The sequence below is a fragment of the Lethenteron reissneri genome, chromosome 54 (genome assembly GCF_015708825.2).
Source record: "Lethenteron reissneri isolate LAM-NWPU_2019-01 chromosome 54, ASM1570882v1, whole genome shotgun sequence".
Taxonomy (NCBI): domain Eukaryota; kingdom Metazoa; phylum Chordata; class Hyperoartia; order Petromyzontiformes; family Petromyzontidae; genus Lethenteron; species Lethenteron reissneri.
In genome coordinates, this window is record NC_083832.1 from 4684736 (window position 1) to 4707711 (window position 22976).

Below are 22976 nucleotides of genomic sequence, written 5' to 3' on the forward strand. Positions count from 1 at the left end.
ACCCCCGGCCCCGCCCCTCACCCCCAGCCCCGCCCCTCACCCCGGCCCCGCCCTTTACCCCCAACCCCGCCCCTCAGTCGGAGTCTCCCCGCTCAGGTAGGAGGCGCGGCCCTGGTCGCTGTGGTGGCGGTTATTGTTGTTATTGTTGTTGAGGTTGTTGTTGTTGTAGGTTGTTGTGGTTGTGATGAGTGTCGCGCTGCGTGAGTCGCCGCCGCCTGAGCGAGTGGCGACGTCGCGGCTCGGGGAGCCGCTGCTGAAGCCTCCGCCGCTGGGCCCGGGCGCTAGGCCGAGGCTTCAAATTCCCCTCAAATTGAATAATAAACATTTAATACTTAACCAGCTAAACACACGCGGTGCGCACAAACCTCCACGCGTAGACGCACGCACTCAAGTTGTTGCGCGTTATTTAGTTTAGCAACTTAACAAAGGCGAGCTGCCATACGCTCAGGGGGGTGCGGTATAACGGGTTGGTTAAAAGTCGCGTTACCAAGGTTACCTTTAACAAGCTTAACCTTTAACAAGCGTTACCATGGTCTAAATAAAGCTCGCTCGTGTTACGGGGGGGGTGTTGACTTGGTGATGAAAGTAACGTAAACTTACTAATGGCGGGTTAACGTTAACTAGTGGCGTACCGGTAACCTGGTTATAGCATTAACTCGTGTTGCCATGGTAACGTTAAATAGTGTTCGGATGACTGGGTTAGTGGTGGCAGTGGTGACGTGCTGATGGAGGTAACGTGTCAATTTCTACGGCGGGAATGGAGGTTAACTTAACTCGTGTTAGCATGATAACCTGGTTAACCTTCACCGGTGTTAATGGTTAGAGGCGTTAACTGTGTTAGTGTTAGCTGGTAGTGACGGTGCTGATGGAGGTAACGACCACTGCTGATATTGCTGATGCGGGTAACAGGTGCTTCGCTGGTAACGAGGTTAAGGTTACTTTTGTAAACAGGGTAATGATCCATAATGCAGGTTTTTTTTGGGTAATGATAACGCGTGTTACCATTAGAATTGAGGCAACGTCAATTAGTGTTACTGTGATCAACGTTACTGGTGTTGATCTAAGTTAAGAACTGACGTTAGAATGGTAAGAGTGAATTATTTGTGTCATCGTAACTTCTAGAATGGTAACTCATGTTACTCGATTACTGTAGCAGTGGTGTTAACATAACGTTTTCGACTGTTATATACCATTAACTGTTAATGATAGCTAGTAATACTCATTATGTATTGACATTAATTCGCGCGGTTGTTACTATTCAAAGGTACAACAGAGAAGCAGCATGTGATCTCGTGTCGCAGTAGTCATTGTGTTAATGTTCATTCGTGTGGCGACAACTCCATTTCGAATGACACGAATGCACTTTTGCACTTTAAGTGTTAATGTCGTCTAACTTTGCAATAAGTAAAAAACCGCAGTAACTTTTTTTTTATTCCGATAACATCAACTGTTGATGTTAAATAGTGTTATCGTCGTAACTTAATATAACACGCCCTATCAATGCGATCATACGTGAATAGAGACGGGTCTGTCTTCCTACTTAACAATAAATCATGTTACTTTATCAGCCTTTGGGCCATATAGAGTGGCAGCCAAAAAAAGGGAACGCCCAATAGAACTTAGATTGTGGAGATGGAATCAAATAAATCCTCTTGTGGCAGAAACAATATGGATTCTTTTTTCTCCCGATGCGAGAGAAAAAGATGGTGAGAGGGTGGCCTTCATTCAGCAGTGGATTGATCGTGCCTGATGATGTGGACAAATGTTTTCCAGAAGAATCTCTCAGAATGAGGCCTCCTCTTTTTTTCTCAAATGTGTTCTCTCACGCCTCCGTAGCGTTGTAAGCGAAATGTGTGCGCGTTATGAATGTTATAATTGTTGAATGAAGGCGGTTAACTCTGGGCTGGTTTCCAGTCCCGTCAGCAGTGCAATAACCTTTTAAATGCTGCCGGGTGTCCCGATATTGACAGCTAATTTCTGTACATGTTTATAATTTTGCTTTGCTGTGCCATCGTGTCGAGGCCTCACTGTTGCTTGTGCTTCCACCACCCTGCAATATCTGGCAACGTGGCTGAATTTATTCTTAGGTTTTTTCGGTAAAGTCACGTAGGTATACCGAAAAAACCTAAGAATATGAATCCTTGCAGTCACGAAAGCTTCAAATCTAGAATTAGTGGCTGAATTTAGTTAACAGTATTAGTCTCGGGATGCATCGATTAAATATGCTGTAGATTCTGAGATGTTTGATACGTTCGATGTGGATCACTTTTAAGAACCATCAATTGTCACGTCGTATAGTAACCCAAGCAGCACCAACTGGACACTACATTCACCACAGTGTTAAACAAGACTCACGTTGTAAAATCGAATTTGAATTGTGTCAATTCATCGAATCGCCCCTAGTTAGCAGACTTGGCTGTTAAGATTCAGAAACATTTAAACCAGTCCAGTTTGCCTCCATGAAACAACTAAAAACATTGGTACAAAAGGCTCGTACACACTGGTAGACTTAAATACCAAATTATTTTGCCAAAAGGGTCCCACTTTGTGGCAAAACCGCTACTTTTCATTTGTCACATTGCCAACTATTCACCACCATGTTACTTAACATAACTTGATAGCTTATCCGTGTCTTCGTTACGTCACACGAGTTGGAGTTTCTCCTCCTCCTCGGTATCCGTATCTCCTGCTACACTTGACACGGTCTCGAACGAGACACACTCAACACCACATCGCTGTGGTCATCAAATCATTCACCGTTCGTAAAGACTCCGGTTCAGCGCTGGACTAACCTCTTATCTAAACAATCAAATACTCTACCGATTATTGGCTTCATGAATCCACTCAACACCAGAAGCGACTGTAGTTTTAGTAAAAGTAACTTCTATTCCCACATGTGCTGCTGGATGGGAGGTGATGGGCTGAGCTAGGTGACGTCACCTCGCGTCACTCTGGGCTTAGTTTTTGTGGAGCGTTTCCTGTCTCTGAGAGGGAGGATGTGGGGGTGGCCACCATTTCAGAAAGGGTCTGAGTGGTCACATAACAGAAAGTAGTTACTGTAATTATAAAATTTTGATCGACTGTTCGTCGCAACGTTCCTCTCCAGGTTTGGGTTGACTCCTGGACTCTGGCATGAAGCTGCCCAAAGAGTGTGTGAAGCATCTAATCTCGCCTCAAGCCTGAGCTCTCATTCCCAACCTCCCTCCACTTACACAACACCGCCACCCCCCCCCCCCCCACATCCGCCACTTCCTCATCCTCTCTGCAGCTGAGGCTCTTTCCTTGCCTTGTCACATCTCTGCTCGAGTACTGTCCTGACTATGGCTCCAAATTATGCAGAATGCAGCAGCCATATTCCTTACTTCCCATGTCGCTTTGTGCCCTTCTGATCCCTCCACTGACTCCAAATCGAGGCAGCGACTACAACATCGCCCTCACTGACTGGAGGACACTCCGTGGACTAGCCTCCTCCTGCATTTTTCTTTTACACAACTTTGCTCCTCCCAATGCCCTCCATTCCAGTATCCGAGGCTTTCCGAATGACACCGCCAGTTAAACTTAGCTCATTGGGAGGTTGCTTCTGTTTTCTTGCCCCTTCTGGATTTAATTTCGCCATATGTTCAAGGCAAAGCCAAGCCTCTGCTAAAATTATGAGAGGGTCTCATTCATCGCCGTTGACAACCCCTCGGTAGTGATGGAAATTCAACGTTTCCACGATCAGGACGGCATATGTTACAGTGTTCATGATCGTCAGCAATTGTCTACCCACTGCTGGATGCCTCTCCACGTCATCACCGTCCCTCATAATCCCGCGATGTCATTCCATCTAAACGCCTCCCATTCCTCTTCTTGGTTCTTTCGGTAAAGTCACGTGGAATGGAAATAATAAAATAATATAAATAAAACATAATTAAATTATTCTCACGACGTTTCGGCCACAACGCAAGCAGCCGTCCTCAGGTGTAGAGCAGGTCTGTCGAGTAGACAGTCTGAATGACACACTCCAGGCTTGGAGCGACAATAGTTTATTATGTTTTATTTTTATTATTTTATTATTTCCATTCTACGTGACTTTACCGAAAGAACCAAGAAGATGAATCCCTGCAGTCACGAAAGCTTTAAATCGAAAGCCTCCCATTCCATCGCCACACTCATCCCTTGGCCATCACCCATTCTTGCAATATGTCCTGCCCAAGTGCAATTTAAAAAAATTCAATCTGACGTTTATTCTCAGTGTTTGTTCCCTGATCCACGTGTTCCTCTCTCTGTCTCTCTGTATTTTCCAGCATGTACCTCTGCATACTCCTTGCCATGCGTTTCAGCTCTTGTTTAATTTTAGTTGTCAGTGTCAATGTTCTGATCCGTCTGTCATAGCTCGAAATGTACACTGATTATTTATTGTTAACATTGTTTATCTGTTTTTCATGTTTACATATTCTTCTTTGCGTCCAGTTCTGCCCAACAGTTTTTTATTTGCATATTTATTTATTTGCTTGCTAACTTGTGGCTTTTGTGAAGTTCCTCATTAATTTCCTGTAGATAATTTTTATATGGCTGTCCACAAATGTGAGATGGCTAGTTTTTTCCTCCTCTAAATGTTTATACGTTCCTATCTACATTTTGAAAGATATTTCAGTACCACATTTTCATGTTTATTTTTCTTAACCAGGAGAGACCTCATGAGACCAGGATGAGAGTCTCGTTTGTAGCAGTGACCCGTAGCTCACAGGGAGTTGCGACTTTGTGCCGAATATGTGGTGGCGCTTCATTCGCTCGTACTGAGATCATCGCGGGGTTTAGTGGCGGGTTGACCAGCCGGGTCCTAGCAACGTCTCGGTCCAGATGCCTTTGCCTGATACTTTTCTATCTTGCAAAGGCTGCCTTGATCTCGTCTGTTTAACCCGGGGCTCACAGAGAAAGTGACTCGGGGCATTTGGCCATCTCTTATGCCTCGCCTAAAGGTCTTCAAGATCTGCCGATGATGCCGTTTTACATATACCTCATTCTTGGTTGCAATTTTGGGGTCATCGGGCATTTTCTGTGGGGGCTGCCACGTTGTGGAACTCCAAACCGTTGGACATCTGGCTCTCGGACAGTGTTGATGTCTCTAAGTTCCGATATATATTTTTAAACCATTGCTTTGTTCCTATTTGCTTCTGATTTTGCCGCGCAGTTTCTACTGCATTATGTTTTTTGTGCACGGCGCCTTGAGACATTGTGAATGGTGCCCATAATAAGTGGAAATTATTATTATTGTCACTCGGCAGCGTTGTCTCTTCTCGCTACGTGGACATCTGTGAAAAAGAGCTTTATTGCTCATCGGATTCCTCCTGTATAAATAAATATGGGGACTTCTCTACTTGTGAACATTGGACTTGCTAACGTTCGACTTCAAAACTATCAGAGGTATAAACAAACCTGTCCGTATGTTCAGATGCCTGTTCCGATCGAGGGTTTGTAAGTTAAATCACCGCGCAATAGATGGCGGTGGTGGCATCTACATCTGCAGAACACGAAGAACCAGTGGCATCTACAGGAGATGATACAACTTTTTAAAGGCGTTCCCCGTGTTTAGTGAACACGCCGTACAACACCTTCTGGTCACGCTCGGGAACGCGTCTCATGGTGTGGATTTACAAACGTTACACATTTTTGAGACTGCTGGATATTACATTAATACCTTGGACCCTGGCAGGGAGACATTGTATTGTCACTACTGATTATGAACCATCCTCATCAGAGCAGATAACCTCTTCAAGGTGCAATCATCACCTTTACAATTTATTTCAGCATAATGAGTTATATCAGTCCATTCATTTTAGGGTTTAAAATAAATACATTCGAAATATTATCCCATGGTGGTTTGTGCGTTCAGGTGTATGCATCGGTCACAATTGCAAAGGCTGAACCAATGAGGCCATTGCCTCTGCTGAGGAAGTGCGTTTGCGTTGTATTTGGTTCTAAGCGCAACGAGCAGTGGCGTAGAAAGAGCCATCTACAACTCGAGGTGGAGCTCGGGGTCAGGCGCTGGTGAGGCATCTTCTAGATTTGAAGCTTTCGTGACTGCAAGGATTCATATTCTTAGGTTTTTTCGGTAAAGTCACGTAGGTAAAAAATGTAAATTAATAAAAGTAAAATAAAAATAAAATAAAAATCACGACGTTTCGGAGGCAACACAAGCTTCCGTCTTCAGGTGGAACCGTCACAGCACGATAGCTGTATCAAGTGAGAGAAATTCCAATAAAACAGTCCTTGTATATATACTGGTTGAGGGTGGGAGGAGCCAAGGTACCGCACCGAACCTCACAATAATAATATCCAGGGCCTACCTTGGCTCTTCCCACCCTCAACCAGTATATATACAAGGACTGTTTTCTTGGAATTTCTCTTACTTAATGCAGCAATCGTGCTGTGACGGTTCCACCTGAAGACGGAAGCTTGTGTTGCCTCCGAAACGTCGTGATTTTTATTTTATTTTTTATTCAACTTTTATTAATTTAAATTTTTTACCTACGTGACTTTACCGAAAAAACCTAAGAATAGGCATTTTGCTCCTGGAGAATCCAGCAGCATCACAACAACAATTCCATTTCTAACGGGTGAATTGCCACCGTTAGTGTGAGCGCAAGTGTGTGTGTGTGTGTGTGCGCACATGTACATGTGTTCGATTGCAAGCCTTAGTAAATGGCAAGTGGTATCTGAGGCTGTCTTGGCCCTCCTAGGTTGTCTCAGTCCCTCATGGGTACCCAGCGTAGTTTGTGAACAGCAGCATTTGGGAGGCAACGGCACCTCTGTATGGTGCACTACACCACAGCCTCGTCGTGTGCAGTGCTAACCTTAATAGGTGCACTATTAAGGTGAGCACGTTGGGCTACGTACGGTGCAAAAGAAGTTCTACGTACCTACACTCGTGTCACATGAAAAGTGATTTAGCTTTGTATGATGTCAGCCATGGCTAACATCATTGGGAAATATCTGATCTTGGTCTGGGCCTCCCCAAGAGTGACTCGGCCATAACTGAGTACCTGATGTGGTGTGTCATCAATACCAGCACTGGGGGGGGATACAAATTTGTATGGTTGAAGGCCACACCGCTGACGGCCGAACTTCCCCAAAGTGTGTTGTGCCGGCCTTAATGGGTGCTCGCTAACAGCACTCTTGCCCCGACAAGTCGGTGTGGGCTATTTGTGGAACTTTGTCTTTGTGTGCTTGTTTACACGGCGCGCGCTCACGGGTGTGTGCCACAGCAATGGCCGCAATCCGCAAGAAGCTGGTGATCGTGGGTGACGGCGCGTGCGGAAAGACGTGTCTGCTGATCGTGTTCAGCAAGGACCAGTTCCCCGAGGTGTACGTGCCCACCGTGTTCGAGAACTATGTCGCCGACATTGAGGTGGACGGCAAGCAGGTGAGACTGCCGTGCATTCATCCGTGTGCATCTGTGTGTGTGTGTGTCTCGCTGTGTCTATGCGTCCATGTGTGTGTCTGTGTCCCATTGGTGAGCTGCCTTGTCGAGGCCGCATTGGCTGAATCAAATAGCCCGCATTCCCAGCGATTACATGTCCAAGCAGCTTCTGTTTGGCCGGATAGAGGGGCTAAACGCGCACAGCATGGGTTGAAGAAGAGATTTGCTGACGCAGTACGGGAGGAGGATGTGGAGCTGAGTGCACTTGTCGGTGACGTACAAGCAGTGTCAAGATAGGCCTCGGTGAAAGACGCTGCTACTGGGCAGTTAGATGCAGTTGCCCTCCAGCAACAGCGGAGGGCAGAGGAGTGATGCTCTCAACAATAAGCGGAGTGCCGGGCGGCTCAAAGCACAATGTTGTCGCAGTAGGGATCGCGGGTGGTGCATTTGCCAATAATCTGTCAACTGAGTCTGTCCCGAGACCTCCTTTCAGCGAACCTTCGACACTTCACGTGGCCTATAAGTGCACCAAACCTGGCACAAGTGTCGTGGTGACATCACCGCCACTTAGAGGCAAATGGCGGTTGTCGGTGTTGACTCTGTGTGTGTGTGTATGTCGGGGAGTGGTAGTGTCGTGGTTCACGCACCAATTCCCGTGCAGGATCAATAACGAATATTTTAACTGGTCCTAGGCCTCCTCCCTTAGGTTGTCTTAGCCTTAAATGAGTACCTGGTGCAGTGTGTTAACATGACCATTGGGGGGCCAATGGTGACTCAGTGAGGTACTGGTCACACCACTTCCTCTTGGGCGTTGCCGGCCTTGGTAGGTGCTCGCTCGAACAGGACTTTCCCCAACAGTCTGTTAAGGCCGTAGGGGGATCTTTGTTTTGATCTCTGTATGTAGCTGCGTGCACATGCCCCTGTTTGGCGCTTGTGTGTGTGTGTGTGCTTGACAGAAGAGAGGTTAGATCCGCCATGTAGCATTTCCACAGACTGTCGGGTGCAAGTGCTGTTAGAGGCACAGCCCACTAGGGGGTGGAGTGGAGCAGTGGTCTTGTGGTTAGCGCACTGCGCTACTCGTAAAAAAATATGCCCATTAGCATGTTACATTATTTATTAGTAATAATAAATAATGTGACCTCATCAGCATCTCTGCCAATGGGATGAGGGCTGCCCAGTTTGGCTCCCACCACGGCTGGGCGTCCCGGCCAACGGTGTCACGAGGGCCGCAGTTGCACTGCATTGTGGGAAACCGCCAGCAGACCTCGGGTGTCCAGAGACTGCTGCACAGCAGCGCAATGTGTGTCGTGTGTCGTGAGCACTGGCGAGGTCTGGGGGCATCATCGGCATTGACCTTTGAATCTCATAGCAAGTAGTATAGGATTCGTGTCTGGCTGCCTGCATACAGCCCTTAGTGATCCATAATACAGGTTTTTTTGTGTTAGATCACGTAAATATATTAATGTGTCGTTAAACCCACCACCACCCAACACAGGTTGTAAATATATAAATGTGTCGTTAAATCCGTCACCACCCGACACAGCCTGTGTCATTCTTTGGTTTTTTCGGTAAAGTCACGTATAAAAATAAAATAATAAATTAAATAATAGCATACGACGTTTCGATTGCAACACAAGCAATCATCATCAGGTATAATGAAATAGCGACATAGAATATAACCAGAAAACTATAGACAGACATATAAGCAGACAGATATCACCAAGATACATAGAGAGAGCAACCCAGGTACAGAGAGAGGTGATCGTCTCTGTGGGGTGGCCTTAAATAGACAGAGGGGGGCGGAGGCAGAGAGAGGGAGGGGGTAGGGAAAACATTTACATGTCAATGAGTACGAAGGGAGGGGAGTAAGGTAAGCAGGCTTAGAGGGAGACAGAACACACTAAATTAAATAACCTAGCAAAGTATCGAAATGTTATGTAAAACGACACAGAGAGTCGGTCAACACACAATTAACGCATTGCCTGGTCGATTACGTATTTCAAAGATTGCTAAGTTAGAATTTAAGTGTGAAAATTCCAAAGAAAGACAAAACATAAAAAAGAGGAACGGAGACACACAGACAGAGCAGAACCTAAGAACGATACAAAACGAGTGTAGACAGAGAAAATTACACTAAATATACAGGCAGAGAGAGAGAACAAGAAACCCAGAGAGAGAGAAAAAGGTAAATTGTCGTTTTACATAACATTTCGATACTTTGTTAGGTTATTTAATTTAGTGTGTTCTGTCTCCCTCTAAGCCTGCTTACCTTACTCCCCTCCCTTCGTACTCATTGACATGTAAATGTTTTCCCTACCCCCTCCCTCTCTCTGCCTCCGCCCCCTCTGTCTATTTAAGGCCACCCCACCGAGACGATCACCTCACTCTGTAACCTGGGTTGCTCTCTATATGTATCTTGGTGATATCTGTCTGCTTATATGTCTGTCTATAGTTTTCTGGTTATATTCTATGTCGCTATTTCATTATACCTGATGATGATTGCTTGTGTTGCAATCGAAACGTCGTATGCTATTATTTAATTTATTATTTTATTTTTCTACGTGACTTTACCGAAAGAACCAAGAAGATGAATCCCTGCAGTCACAAAAGCTTTAAATCGAAATTTAAGACAGCCTGTGTCGTTCAACCAACGATCTAATCCTAAAAAAACCTGTATTATGGATGATATTGGTCTCGAAAGCTTACGTGTTAAAGTCCTCAGTGAGTCTCAAGGCTCTCTCACAGGAAGGTCCTGTTTGGGGAAACCAGAGTACCTGGAGAAACCCAACATGTATGACCAGAGAACACGAGCACAGCTAGTATAATACATGCGGGGTAACAAACTAATTCTTGTGCTGCTGGTCAATTCCACATCCTGTAGGTTGGTTGGTTCTTCCAAATTATCCTTGTGTGATCCACCCACCCATCTCCAAAGCTCTGCCTACAGGCGCGTAACACCTCAACCGCTATGTGGTACGGAATGGGTTAGTTTTAATGCCGCACGGTAAAGTGTGGTGCTGATAATGCTTCTGCTTTGATTTGAAGCTTTCGTGACGGCAGGAATCCATACTCTTTGGTTCTTTCGGTAAAGTTACGTAGGTAGAAATACAACAAAACAAATTACGACGTTTCGATCGCAACACAAGCAGGTGATGAAGATTGCTTGTGTTGCGATCGAAACGTCGTGATTTGTTTTATTTTGTTTCTACCTACGTGACTTTTACCGAAAGAACAAAAGAGTAATGCTTCTGCTGGTTATGATAGGAATAATGATGCTGCTGCTGGTGACGATGATGGTAATGATGATGATGCTGATTGTGATGTTGGCTCCTCCGTGGTGAACCAGGTGGAGCTGGCCCTGTGGGACACGGCTGGCCAGGAGGACTACGATCGCCTTCGACCCCTCTCTTATCCCGATACCGACGTCATCCTCATGTGCTTCTCCATAGACAGCCCGGACAGCCTCGGTTCGTACGCCCCTTCCCCTCAGCACTTCTCCTGCTCAGATTCTCACATGCGCGGCGACGTGGCCAAGCGGCAGAGGTCGCAAACGGGTTTTGGTTCTTTACCCGTACCCGTACCCGGCCGCACCAGGGTCGCAAACGGGTACCCGTACCCGATACCCGGCTACCCGTACCCAGCCGGGTATCGGGTAGGGTACGGGTATCAGGTACCTGATTGCAACCTCTGGGATGAAGCAATGTTGCAGGCGCGGGTGGGTTGATTCTAGGAACTTGAATTGTGAGAAGAGACAAGATGTTGGGAAATGAGTGACAAACGGTTACTCACCAGTGACTCATGGCCTACCCGTACCCGCCCGCACCAGGGTCGCAAACGGGTACCCGTACCTGTACCTGGCCGGGTAGCCGGGTATCAGGTAGGGTACGGGTATCGGGTACCCGATTGCGACCTCTGCCAAGCGGCGGCGCGTCCGCCGCTTGTTGCGTTGGTTCACGGTTTGAATCCAGCGGCCGCCCCGGTGATTATTTTCGGCTGTGTTAACCACAGAAGACTGCGCGCCGTTTGCTTCACGGCCGACGGTAAATATCCTGCGTCTGGTTCCCGGCGGGTTGCCCGTTGTGCGCTGGCGTTGTCGTCCAAATTTGCGAAATAAAAAAAAATCCCCCAAATTACTCGATTGGAATTACAACAGACTGAATGCCCCTTACAGCTCCTCCTCAGACTGCAAGAGACGGCCGCCACTCGTGGTGCCTTTTCAAAATGTTTTGAGATGACAAGCGCCCAGTCACAGCTTTCCTTTATTTTCCCTTTTGCTGCCCTCCGCTGGAACAAACTCCCACTGCACATGAAACCTTGACTCTCCCATTTCCCATCCTCCCTTAAACCCATCTCTTCTCTCCTAGGCCATCATCCTGCTACTGCAAGTCCCTGCCCCCCAGCTACAACCAGGCATACTCCAACCCCTATCACTACCTCTACGATCACTACCCCAACCCCCATCACTACCTCTACCATCACTACTCCGACCCCTATCACTACCTCTACCATCACTAGCCCAACACCTATCACTACCTCTACCATCACTACCCCAACCCCTATCACTACCTCTACCATCACTACCCCAACACCTATCACTACCTCTACCATCACTACCCCAACCCCTATCACTACCTCTACCATCACTACCCCAACACCTATCACTACCTCTACCATCACTACCCCAACCCCTATCACTACCTCTACCATCACTACCCCAACACCTATCACTACCTATACCATCACTACTCCAACCCCTATCACTACCTCTACCATCACTACCCCAACCCCCATCACTACCTCTACCATCACTACCCCAACACCTATCACTACCTCTACCATCACTACCCCAACCCCTATCACTACCTCTACCATCACTACCCCAACCCCCATCACTACCTCTACCATCACTACCCCAACCCCTATCACTACCTCTACCATCACTACTCCAACCCCTATCACTACCTCTACCATCACTACCCCAACCCCCATCACTACCTCTACCATCACTACCCCAACACCTATCACTACCTCTACCATCACTACCCCAACCCCCATCACTACCTCTACCATCACTACCCCAACCCCCATCAGTACCTCTACCATCACTACCCCAACACCTATCACTACCTCTACCATCACTACCCCAACCCCTATCACTACCTCTACCATCACTACCCCAACCCCCATCACTACCTCTACCATCACTACCCCAACACCTATCACTACCTCTACCATCACTACCCCAACCCCTATCACTACCTCTACCATCACTACCCCAACCCCCATCACTACCTCTACCATCACTACCCCAACCCCTATCACTACCTCTACCATCACTACTCCAACCCCTATCACTACCTCTACCATCACTACCCCAACCCCCATCACTACCTCTACCATCACTACCCCAACACCTATCACTACCTCTACCATCACTACCCCAACCCCCATCACTACCTCTACCATCACTACTTCAACCCCCATCACTACCTCTACCATCACTACCCCAACCCCTATCACTACCTCTACCATCACTACCCCAACCCCCATCACTACCTCTACCATCACTACCCCAACCCCTATCACTACCTCTACCATCACTACTCCAACCCCTATCACTACCTCTACCATCACTACCCCAACACCTATCACTACCTCTACCATCACTACCCCAACCCCCATCACTACCTCGACCATCACTACCCCAACACCTATCACTACCTCTACCATCACTACCCCAACACCTATCACTACTTCTACCATCACTAGCGCAACACCCATCACTACCTCTACCATCACTACCCCAACCCCCATCACTACCTCGACCATCACTACCCCAACACCTATCACTACCTCTACCATCACTACCCCAACACCTATCACTACTTCTACCATCACTAGCGCAACACCCATCACTACCTCTACCATCACTACCCCAACCCCCATCACTACCTCGACCATCACTACCCCAACACCTATCACTACCTCTACCATCACTACCCCAACACCTATCACTACCTCTACCATCACTAGCCCAACCCCTATCACTGCCCAAATCACTATCACTACCCGCACCCCTCCTTAATCACTCCCGCCTGTTCTCCTGTCACCATAACTACACCACCACGTTGAATAACCAACTCTTTATTTCAGCGACTTTAATCTTACGTACAATGTTATAATTGTTGTGAAGTTCATTGGAATAAGGCGCTATAAACATCCATGTAAGATAAGTGTGGGCCCCGCTCGGAGGCCGGCGTAGCTGCGCAGGCCTAACGTGGCCGTGCGTGCCGTCGTCCAGAGAACATCCCGGAGAAGTGGACGCCGGAGGTGAAGCACTTCTGCCCCAACGTCCCCATCATCCTCGTGGGGAACAAACGGGACCTGAGGCACGACGACGCCACGCGCCGCGAGCTCGCCAAGATGAAGCAGGTGAGGAAGGGGCGTCACCCACACGGCGCGTCACCCACACGGCGCGTCACTCGTGCGTGAGCCACACGGCGCGTCACCCACACGGCGCGTCACTCGTGCGTGAGCCACACGGCGCGTCACTCACACTGTGACCCACACTGCGCGTCACCCACACGGCGCGTCACTCACGCTGTGACCCACACGGCGCGTCACCCACACGGCGCATCACTCACGCTGTGACCCACACGGCGCGTCACCCACACGGCGCGTCACTCACGCTGTGACCCACACTGCGCGTCACCCACACGGCGCGTCACTCACGCTGTGACCCAAACGGCGCGTCACCCACACGGCGCATCACTCACGCTGTGACCCACACGGCGCGTCACCCACACGGCGCGTCACTCACGCTGTGACCCACACGGCGCGTCACCCACACGGCGCGTCACTCACGCTGTGACCCACACGGCGCGTCACCCACACGGCGCATCACTCACGCTGTGACCCACACGGCGCGTCACCCACACGGCGCGTCACTCACGCTGTGACCCACACGGCGCGTCACCCACACGGCGCGTCACTCACGCTGTGACCCACACGGCGCGTCACCCACACGGCGCGTCACTCACGCTGTGACCCACACGGCGCGTCACCCACACGGCGCATCACTCACGCTGTGACCCACACGGCGCGTCACCCACACGGCGCGTCACTCACGCTGTGACCCACACGGCGCGTCACCCACACGGCGCGTCACTCACGCTGTGACCCACACGGCGAGTGAGCCGCATGGCGGGTGACCTGCGCGGCGAGTCGTGACAGGCTGCCCTGGTTATTCCTGCGTGTGTGTATCCGTCGTACAGATGCGCGCCACTTGCATCACAGTGGACATCCAACAGACCCTTTATATTCTTTGGGTCTTTCGGTAAAGTCACGTAGATAGAAAAAATAATAACAATAAAATAATTAAAATTAAAATGCAGGGAATGAAAGAAATTAAACCCTTGATGTCATTCAAAACGAGTAGGCCATTGCGTGGCAAATTTGACAAATTACCTGCGAATTTCTCAATTGTGATTACACACAGCAACATCGCCTCCTACTGGCAGACCGTGTCTGTGCAACGTGGTGCCTTCGTGAATGGGATGAATACCAAATTACATAGCAAAGTGTTATTATTGCAGATTACACAACTTACAGAACCCATCTACCACGTGTATTCAGACCACATTTTTCTCATCATTGCTCTGCCGCAAACCACCATCACCACCACCACAAATGTTTCACCACCACCTTTATGAGCTACTGCTGCGTTGGCATTGGTGCACCAGCACAACTAAAGTATATCATCGGTGACGTTTCGGGCAATGGCCCTTCACGGCACATAGACCAGAGAGGACCCTTAGCTAACAACCGCATCGGTCTCCTCAACACCGCGTGTTCTCTATGGAGGTGCTGGACGTGGTGTAGATGATAGCGAAGTGTTCCAGTGAACATTTTGAGGGATTGATCTCATCTCGGTGTCATCGTGATGAGTTGACCACTGATGGGCACCCCTACAATGCCCTCCAGTTCGTGTCGCAAAGCTGCTGAGACACAGCCCAAAGTGGAGGTTGTCCCTTGAAATTTAAATCTCAATTTTCAGTGTCTCTCTGTTCAAATGAGTGTGAGGTGACCTGACAAGGCTGATGCGTTGAGTCGACTCGCATCAGAATTTGAGCTTGGCTGCCTCGTGATTGAGACGAATGACCACAGCAACATCTGCGCGTGGGCCACCCCATGTGATGTGTGCCACTACAGCGCCCTCTCGTGGCTCACGGCCACACTGGAATCCTTTCTCCCGTCATACGGCGGGGGCCATAGGGGCCGTCCATAAATGACGTCACGTGATTTTGGATGATTTTTGACCCCCCCCCCCCTCGTCACACGGCGTCACAAAAAGTTAGACCCCCCCCTCAAATATGACGTCACAAAGCTCTGCCCTCCCCAAGAAATAAAACATGCTTCAAATCGCTTTAAACTATTGTCATTGTAGTGCGTATTTAATGTACCGCTGCAGGAGAAAACATTTATTACAAAGTCTATTTAATTAAGTAGAACGTGTTGTCTATATTTATTTAAAGTTGCGCATTTTGATGTGACGTCACATTTCTCAAACCCCCCCCCCCCCCGTGCGTGACGTCATTTATGGACGGCCCCATAGCACCCCGGCTAATCGTAACAATCGTGTGTGTTTGGTATTGTGCCGCTCTTGTAGCACGAGGCTACAGCGCAGGAGGCACGATGTTTCACGAGTCTGCGGTGGTTTCACTCAGCAGGGGGCGATGTTGCCGAGTGTTTAATCCCAATTCGAGTCATTTGCGAGCAACATTTCGAATTTGCTCAATCTTGACCACGACGCCTGCTCGTCTTTCGAACGACGCCACCGTACCTTTACCCTCCGCCGTGAAAAGCGCGGCGCGGTGTGTTTCACAGTGAATCAGCCCGTGGTATTAATCCGGGCGGCCTGCCGGATTCGAACCTCGGGCGACGAACGTGCGAAAGCGTCACCGGGTCACGTCGCCACCCCGCGATGCATTGTGGGATCTGCTCCGGATCAGTGCGTGGAGGAATTTGAAACCCCCCTGACCCTCATCCCCCGCCCCCCCAGGAGCCCGTGAAGTCGGAGGAGGGGCGCGACATGGCCAACAAGATCGGCGCCTTCGGCTACATGGAGTGCTCGGCCAAGAACAAGGAGGGAGTGCGCGAGGTGTTCGAGCTGGCGACGCGCGCCGCCCTGCAGGTCCGCACGCGCAAGAAGAACGGATTCTGCCGCTTGCTGTAGCTCGCCGGCGCCTGCCACCGTAGCCCCGTGCCGTAGCCCCGTGCCGTAGCCCCGTGCCGTAGCCCCGCGTGTCCCCCCCCCACCCCCCCCCCGTACCCGACTAAGGTGCCTAACCGTGACGAGCCGCCCGTCAGTGCCTGCGTGTGGGCACTACTACCCCCGTAAGTTCCACGAGACGGCACCGTTGCCGCCGATAGAGATGAACGGTGGGTGGCGCACGAGCCTCTTGTGCATCGGCGTCGCCTTTCATCCCGGCAGGTTTAGCGACTTGTCGCGCTCGGAGCACGGTATCGCTCCGTCATTCGGTGACGTTCCGCGCGTCGCGGCGTGGAATCGATCAAAACGACGCTTCCCCTTGTGCCGCTAGGACCCAGGGTGCCTGCAGCATTCCCACGGAATAGCCGACCCTTGTACGCACGACGTCCGCGAGCTTGTGTCTTGAGCGTGAGAATGAATTTCAAGTGGTAAATCTCCGCATCGTTTATCGCTCGGTGTAATCGGCATCGAGCGTAGACGCTGTACGGAACTGGTCACGATTCATTGATTCGTACAGTGGAACGATTCCCCACGCTCGCGATACGTGCATCTTGGATCGTGCGTCTTCGAGTCGAGCATTTGTGTAAATTGTACCCTGGTGTACCTGAAGGGCCAATAGCACGAACGAGACGACATAATTTTAACACGGTGTAAATGAGACGAGGAAATTTGATTCTGAATTGATCACAACCCTGAGTCGTGGCAAATGGAGCAGGGAGTGGTCCGGGTTCGTGGGTCAATGTCCGTGCCTAACGGTGAACATCCGTCCCAAGCCCTCTGTTGCCGAACTAAAAAACTGTTAACCCCAAACACCACACGAGCTCAAAGTTAACCTTCACTTTGGCGACAGCATTGCATTCCGTTCAGCGACAGATTAAAATAAATATATTTTACCATTTTCCCAATTGAATTCATCTTGCGGCGATGGCTTCATGTCGTTGTCTCGAGGCGATTTTTGGTTTGAACTGTCAGGCCGCAGGGCACCGCTTGTCACGAAGAGGGCAGCCCGTGGATGGTGATGTCACCAAACTACTGAGATTCCTTCTCCTGTCTCTTTATCTGCACAACAACGGGTGCTGTCCTTTGCCACGTGCTTTGCTGGAACATGACACTGCAGTAAAACAACGTCATCGAAGCTAATTCAATATGGTTTGGCAACCGGGTACTGTGTCTCATTGGTTAGATTTGACAACACTGCAGCTTTGACGACACAAAAGTAAAATTTTACTTTAAGGGAAATATCTTTAGCAGAATTGATCACGACGCGCAAGATGCCGAACCCCGCTCAGCAGCTTAACGAATCTTGGTTTTGGGTCACGATACCAATGAAGGATCGATTAGCGTTTGTCTCATTTACACCGTCTCAATATTACTCGTTACGTTCCATTCCCCTTAAAATCACGTTTGCATAAAATTAGCATCAGTGTTAAGCAATCGATGGTCACGCGCACGCAAGGCTGCGGCTTGTGCCGTGAGCACGAGGGTCGTTGCGTGCGCCTCGAGGCCGCGCCGCCAGCGCATCTCGCTGGCGGTACGGGGGACGCCTCTCGGCGGGCTCCTGCCGCGTCGCCATCTTCACGCCGACATTCGGACTCGGTAACGGCACGCATCGCCCCTTTCTCGGCCTCGGCTTCGCTCGTGGTGCCGGACTGGTGGTTCAGCGTCGAAGCAACTTGCCATTTGTAAAACATTTTAGGTCCTCCTGCTTGGAGCTGCTCGCACCATCGCCGTGGTTACAGTCGGCTATCGCTATTGGTCCATCGCCAACGAGCCCACCCGCTCCTGTCGGTGTTACGCTGAACGATGGCTATTGCCGCACCCATCGTGCCTCCCCGAACCTCGGACTGCCAGCGCTTATGAGATTGAAGAAGTAGTAGCCGGTAGGATTCTCTTCATAAAGCAGCCTTAATGTAAAAAGGGGAAGCTCGTACGGTAAAGTGTGCCCGTTTCTCCAAACCACGACGCAATGGCCATTAATAACGGGGAAGGGATAATAAAAAATTGGCCGTGAATATCACGTGGTCTGACGCTGCACTCGCGTTCACCCAGAACTCGAGCTTGAGTTACGCGAGTAGCGCTGTTTAGTGAAGTGCCCTCAGCGTTGTGTGGTGGTGGTGAGTCCCTCGTGAGCTGCCCGACTCAACTCGTAAGCACGTTGAGCGTCTGTACGACTCGGCGCCATTCCCCGAGACTCGGAGCCAAACTAAAGCAACCCACCCAGACGTCTTCTTGGTTCTTTCGGTAAAGTCACGTAGAAGGGAAATAATAAAATAATACAAATAAAACATAATAAAATAATTCTCACGACGTTTCGGCCACAACGCAAGCAGCCGTCCTCAGGTGAAGAACAGGTCTGTCGGGGAGACAGCGTCTGAATCTATTCGGACTTTACCGAAAGAACCAAGAAGATGAATCCCTGCAGTCACGAAAGCTTTAAATCGAAAAATCCATCCAGACGTCTTAAGAGCAGCTGGAGGAAGGTCCCAAGGCAGCCTGAATGTCAGTCTTGTCATTTGATCTATCAACATGAACATCATTGTCCATGGCCTACCTACTGCTGGATGAGGGGCTCCCCTTGCCATCACCGTGCCTAACAGTATTGCAATTGAACAATCCGTCTCGTGCGCAAGAATTGTCGTTGTTCCATCTGCGCGGTTGTCATCCTCTCGGTCATCTGTTCTCTCGTTTGGCTGCCATTCCGTCAACAAGAGCTGTATTTGGGAAGATGAAAGTCGTGGCCTTAGTGCCAGAAACGTAGTTCTACTGTCAAGAAAACCTCAAAATCGCGTTGCACATTCTGCATCAGGCAGCCTAAGCGTGTGGACACGAGAGAGGAGAGTTGCGTTCCTTGTATTGCATTTTAGCTTTTAACCAAGCGAGAGAGACTCCTTTGCCTCCGGAATCCACCTCTTGACCTTCGCCTGGCCATAACCCAACCTTCTGGCATCCTGGCGAGAAGCACCATGGCCAGGAGTTGACCCACAACCCTCTAATTTTGCTGGCCTTTGTTAGGCCCAGCTGGAGATGATGGAGAGACTCCGTTATGTGTGTACACGTGGAAAGGCAGCGATTCTGAGTATCACATCTGCCCTGCCTATGGATGAGGATTCATTCTTGCTATTGGCCTTGATTTGAGAATTCATCACCCCCTTTGCTTAAGCTCACTCGTGGCAGCTGGGAATATGGATATCCTAAACAAGTCGGGGCCCGCCATTGTTTGATTCAACTAGCGAGATGTTTGCGCTACACGTGGGATATCCAGTTACTTAACTAATCGATTTCCCAAAAAATTACTGGTTCGTTTACTCGATGAACACAGATAATATCGAATTAGTCTGGGGGGTTGGGGGGGAAGCCTCACTTTTGTAGCCATGTGTGCTCACTGGACAGTGATGTCATCATCCACGTCACGTTGGGTGTGGCTCGTAGGGGGTTTCCTGCCTTCACGAGGGAGGATGTGGGGGTGGCCGCCATTCTTAAAGGTGCCTGAATAATCGACCACATACAGAGTTGTGAATTCAGATTTCCTTCTGCTTTATACTATAACAATGACCTCCATTTTACAAAGCACCTTTCAAATTGAAATATCTCAAATGCGCTGATTAATCATCGAATGCGACCACTCGCCCGAGCTCTAGTTTCCGATTTAGCAGGGAGAAGGTAGACCCCACAAAGGGGAGGGAGGGAGGGAGTGGCTGGAAGAGTTTTGCGTACAACAGTGGATCCCTCGGTCGGATTGGAAACTGAGCTGCCCACGTTGACATCAACCCTCTCCCCGAACCACGCCTGTCCCCACACGGTGGAGACATTTGAGAGGTGAGCCTGACTACGATCGCCTTGCTGGAGTCAAAAACGTCTCGCTTTCGGTGCCTGAACGTTCACCTGAACGTTGGCGGGAGTTTCCCTCCCGTGTTGGGCCCGGCTAGCGAGGATTTCCCGTAGTTGCGCATCAGCAGTGGCTTCTCAGCGCCTCGGGCAGAACAAATCCCTGCAGACGGCAATGGCACATTGCTGAGAAATACAATTCATCATCCGGCACGATTATTCCGTAGCCCAAGTAAACCTAAGTGTCCTTTGACTCCACACTGAAGGATTAAGTCTTCACAAGGGACCTCGGGCAAAGGGAGCCTGGTTCATCGCACGGTCCTCAAAATCAGGCAGTGCTCGTACAACTTTTCTAAAGCATGTTGGAGCATGTGCTTTATTTTATGATGGGGAAAGAGATATTGCTGCCAAAGTTGGTCTCTCGCGTGTTTGTATTTTTCTGGCACCGGTTAAAAATCGCTTAACAGTGCGATCGTTGCAATCACGTTCCGGCCACACTCCCCCGCCGTGCCACCGTCGCCCCGCGTTCGTGCCGTGTAGGAACCGCGACTTTCCCGCTCCGCAGTAGTAAACGCGGCGCCACGGCACGGACAGCTCGGCTCCCCACTCCGAGCACGGCAAGCCCCCGAGACTCGCTGAGCATTGTGGGATTCCCCGAAACAGCTGCGAGCGGTATCACCCACAGTGCCCTGCGCGTCGCGCTGTGACGCGTCGCTGCCCCGTGTGTTGGTGGCCTGCCTTTCACGTCGGCTTATCAATGAAGTTGTGACATTTTGATACGGAAGTTTGTTTTTCATGAAGGGTTTTTGTTTTGCATTCATGACTTATCTCGTCTCAAGCCCAGCGTGTATTTGTCCATGTATTTACAGGGTAATGGAGTAGAGGGTCATGTTGTTTTGATGCCTTTGTGCGAGGGACACCAGAAGATTGGTCTACCAGAGACAAGTCGCACTAGAGCCGTGATGCCTTCACAGCTTCTTCTTAATGTGACCTCTCGCCTCACCGACCCCCATCCGATTCTCTGACCCCTCTGTGCATTTCAGTGACTCTCCGTGGTACAAACCAGGAGTGACCGCTTCATATAAATCAAAAGGAAGTCTAAATTTCGATTTAAAGCTTTCGTGACTGCAGGGATTCATCTTCTTGGTTCTTTCGGTTAAGTCACGTAGAATGGAAATAATAAAATAATAAAAATAACACAATCAAATACAATTCTCACGACGTTTCGGCCACAACGCAAGCAGCCGTCCTCAGGTGAAGAACAGGTCTGTCGGAAAGACAGGAAGTCGCCACGACAGAATGGATGGGGTGTGAGCTCGGTCGTGGGTTCTGTGGAGTTGGTGTTGAGCTCTCGGCACGGGTGTTGATTTGTTGCCAAAGCCACGTGGCCTAGTCGTGGGGTGAGCCGTATTCCAAGCGTGGCATCGTGCGCCGCACAGAAGGCGTCACCTGGTCAAATTTGACCAATCGGTGACGTCCGTGACCATATCTAGCTCGATGCCCCCACCTCTGCCCGCTGCTTCTTGAGACTCACGATGACGTTTGACACGACGAGCCAAATGGATTTCTACACAAGGTTTTTCCGGTAAAGTCACGTAGGTAGAAAATAAAATTTAAAGTTAATAAAAGTAATAATGGAAATAGAATAAATCACGACGTTTCGGAGGCAACGCAAGTCTCCGTCATCAGGTGGGACCGTCACAGCTAAAATTACTGCATCAAGTGAGGAAAATTCCAAAGGACCAGCCCTTAAATACACGTTAAGGGGGCGGGGGGGGGGGCTGGTCTTTTGGAATTTTCCTCACTTGATGCAGTAATTTTAGCTGTGACGGTCCCACCTGATGACGGAGACTTGTGTTGCCTCCGAAACGTCGTGATTTATTATTTTATTTCCTTTATTACTTTTATTAACTTTCTATTTTTTACCTACGTGACTTTACCGAAAAAACCTAAGAGTATGAATCCTCGCAGTCACGAAAGCTTCAAATCTAGAATTTCTACACAAAGCGCTAGGCGAGTTCGTTCCCAGGCAGGTAGATGTATTTCCTCGTGTCCCTCGTAGGAGGCAGTTTGTATTCCGAGTAGTCAGTCTGGCCACGCCGTGCCCTTAGCCCCAGCCTCACTCCGCTTTGCCGAGACGTGACATTATCTTTAGAGTAATTAATGCTTCATGCGTTTGCCTGCCTATTTTTATTGTTTTTCTTGTTGTTATCGTTATTTGGTTGTAAAGTATGAAAAAAAAGCAAGCCTAGCTGACCGGCCAAAGGTGAACAGCATAGCCTTGTGCGAAGCGGCGAGGTTTTTTTTGCAGTAACATTGAGCGTGTGAAGGTGCCGGTTTACACCAAGCCTTAACGTCTCGGTCTGCCCACACGACACGACCGAGTTTGAAGTTCGTGATTTCAGTTTTTGTCACTGTGTAATAAAATGCACTGTTACCTGCATTGACGTGTGTCTATGTGTTTCTCAAAAGGGATCG

General features: G+C 49.4%; 1 protein-coding gene across 1 annotated transcript; it reads left to right on the forward strand.

Annotated features, from left to right (window-relative positions):
• The first annotated feature begins 54 nt into the window (after positions 1-54).
• LOC133356581 (transforming protein RhoA-like) lies at positions 55-22941 on the forward strand. The gene is made up of 5 exons (XM_061574171.1): positions 55-96; positions 7248-7405; positions 10749-10869; positions 13704-13834; positions 16464-22941. Exons 2-5 carry the CDS (start codon positions 7250-7252, stop codon positions 16635-16637), a joined length of 582 nt encoding a protein of 193 aa, XP_061430155.1. The 5' UTR covers positions 55-96; positions 7248-7249; the 3' UTR covers positions 16638-22941.
• Positions 22942-22976: the final 35 nt, after the last annotated feature.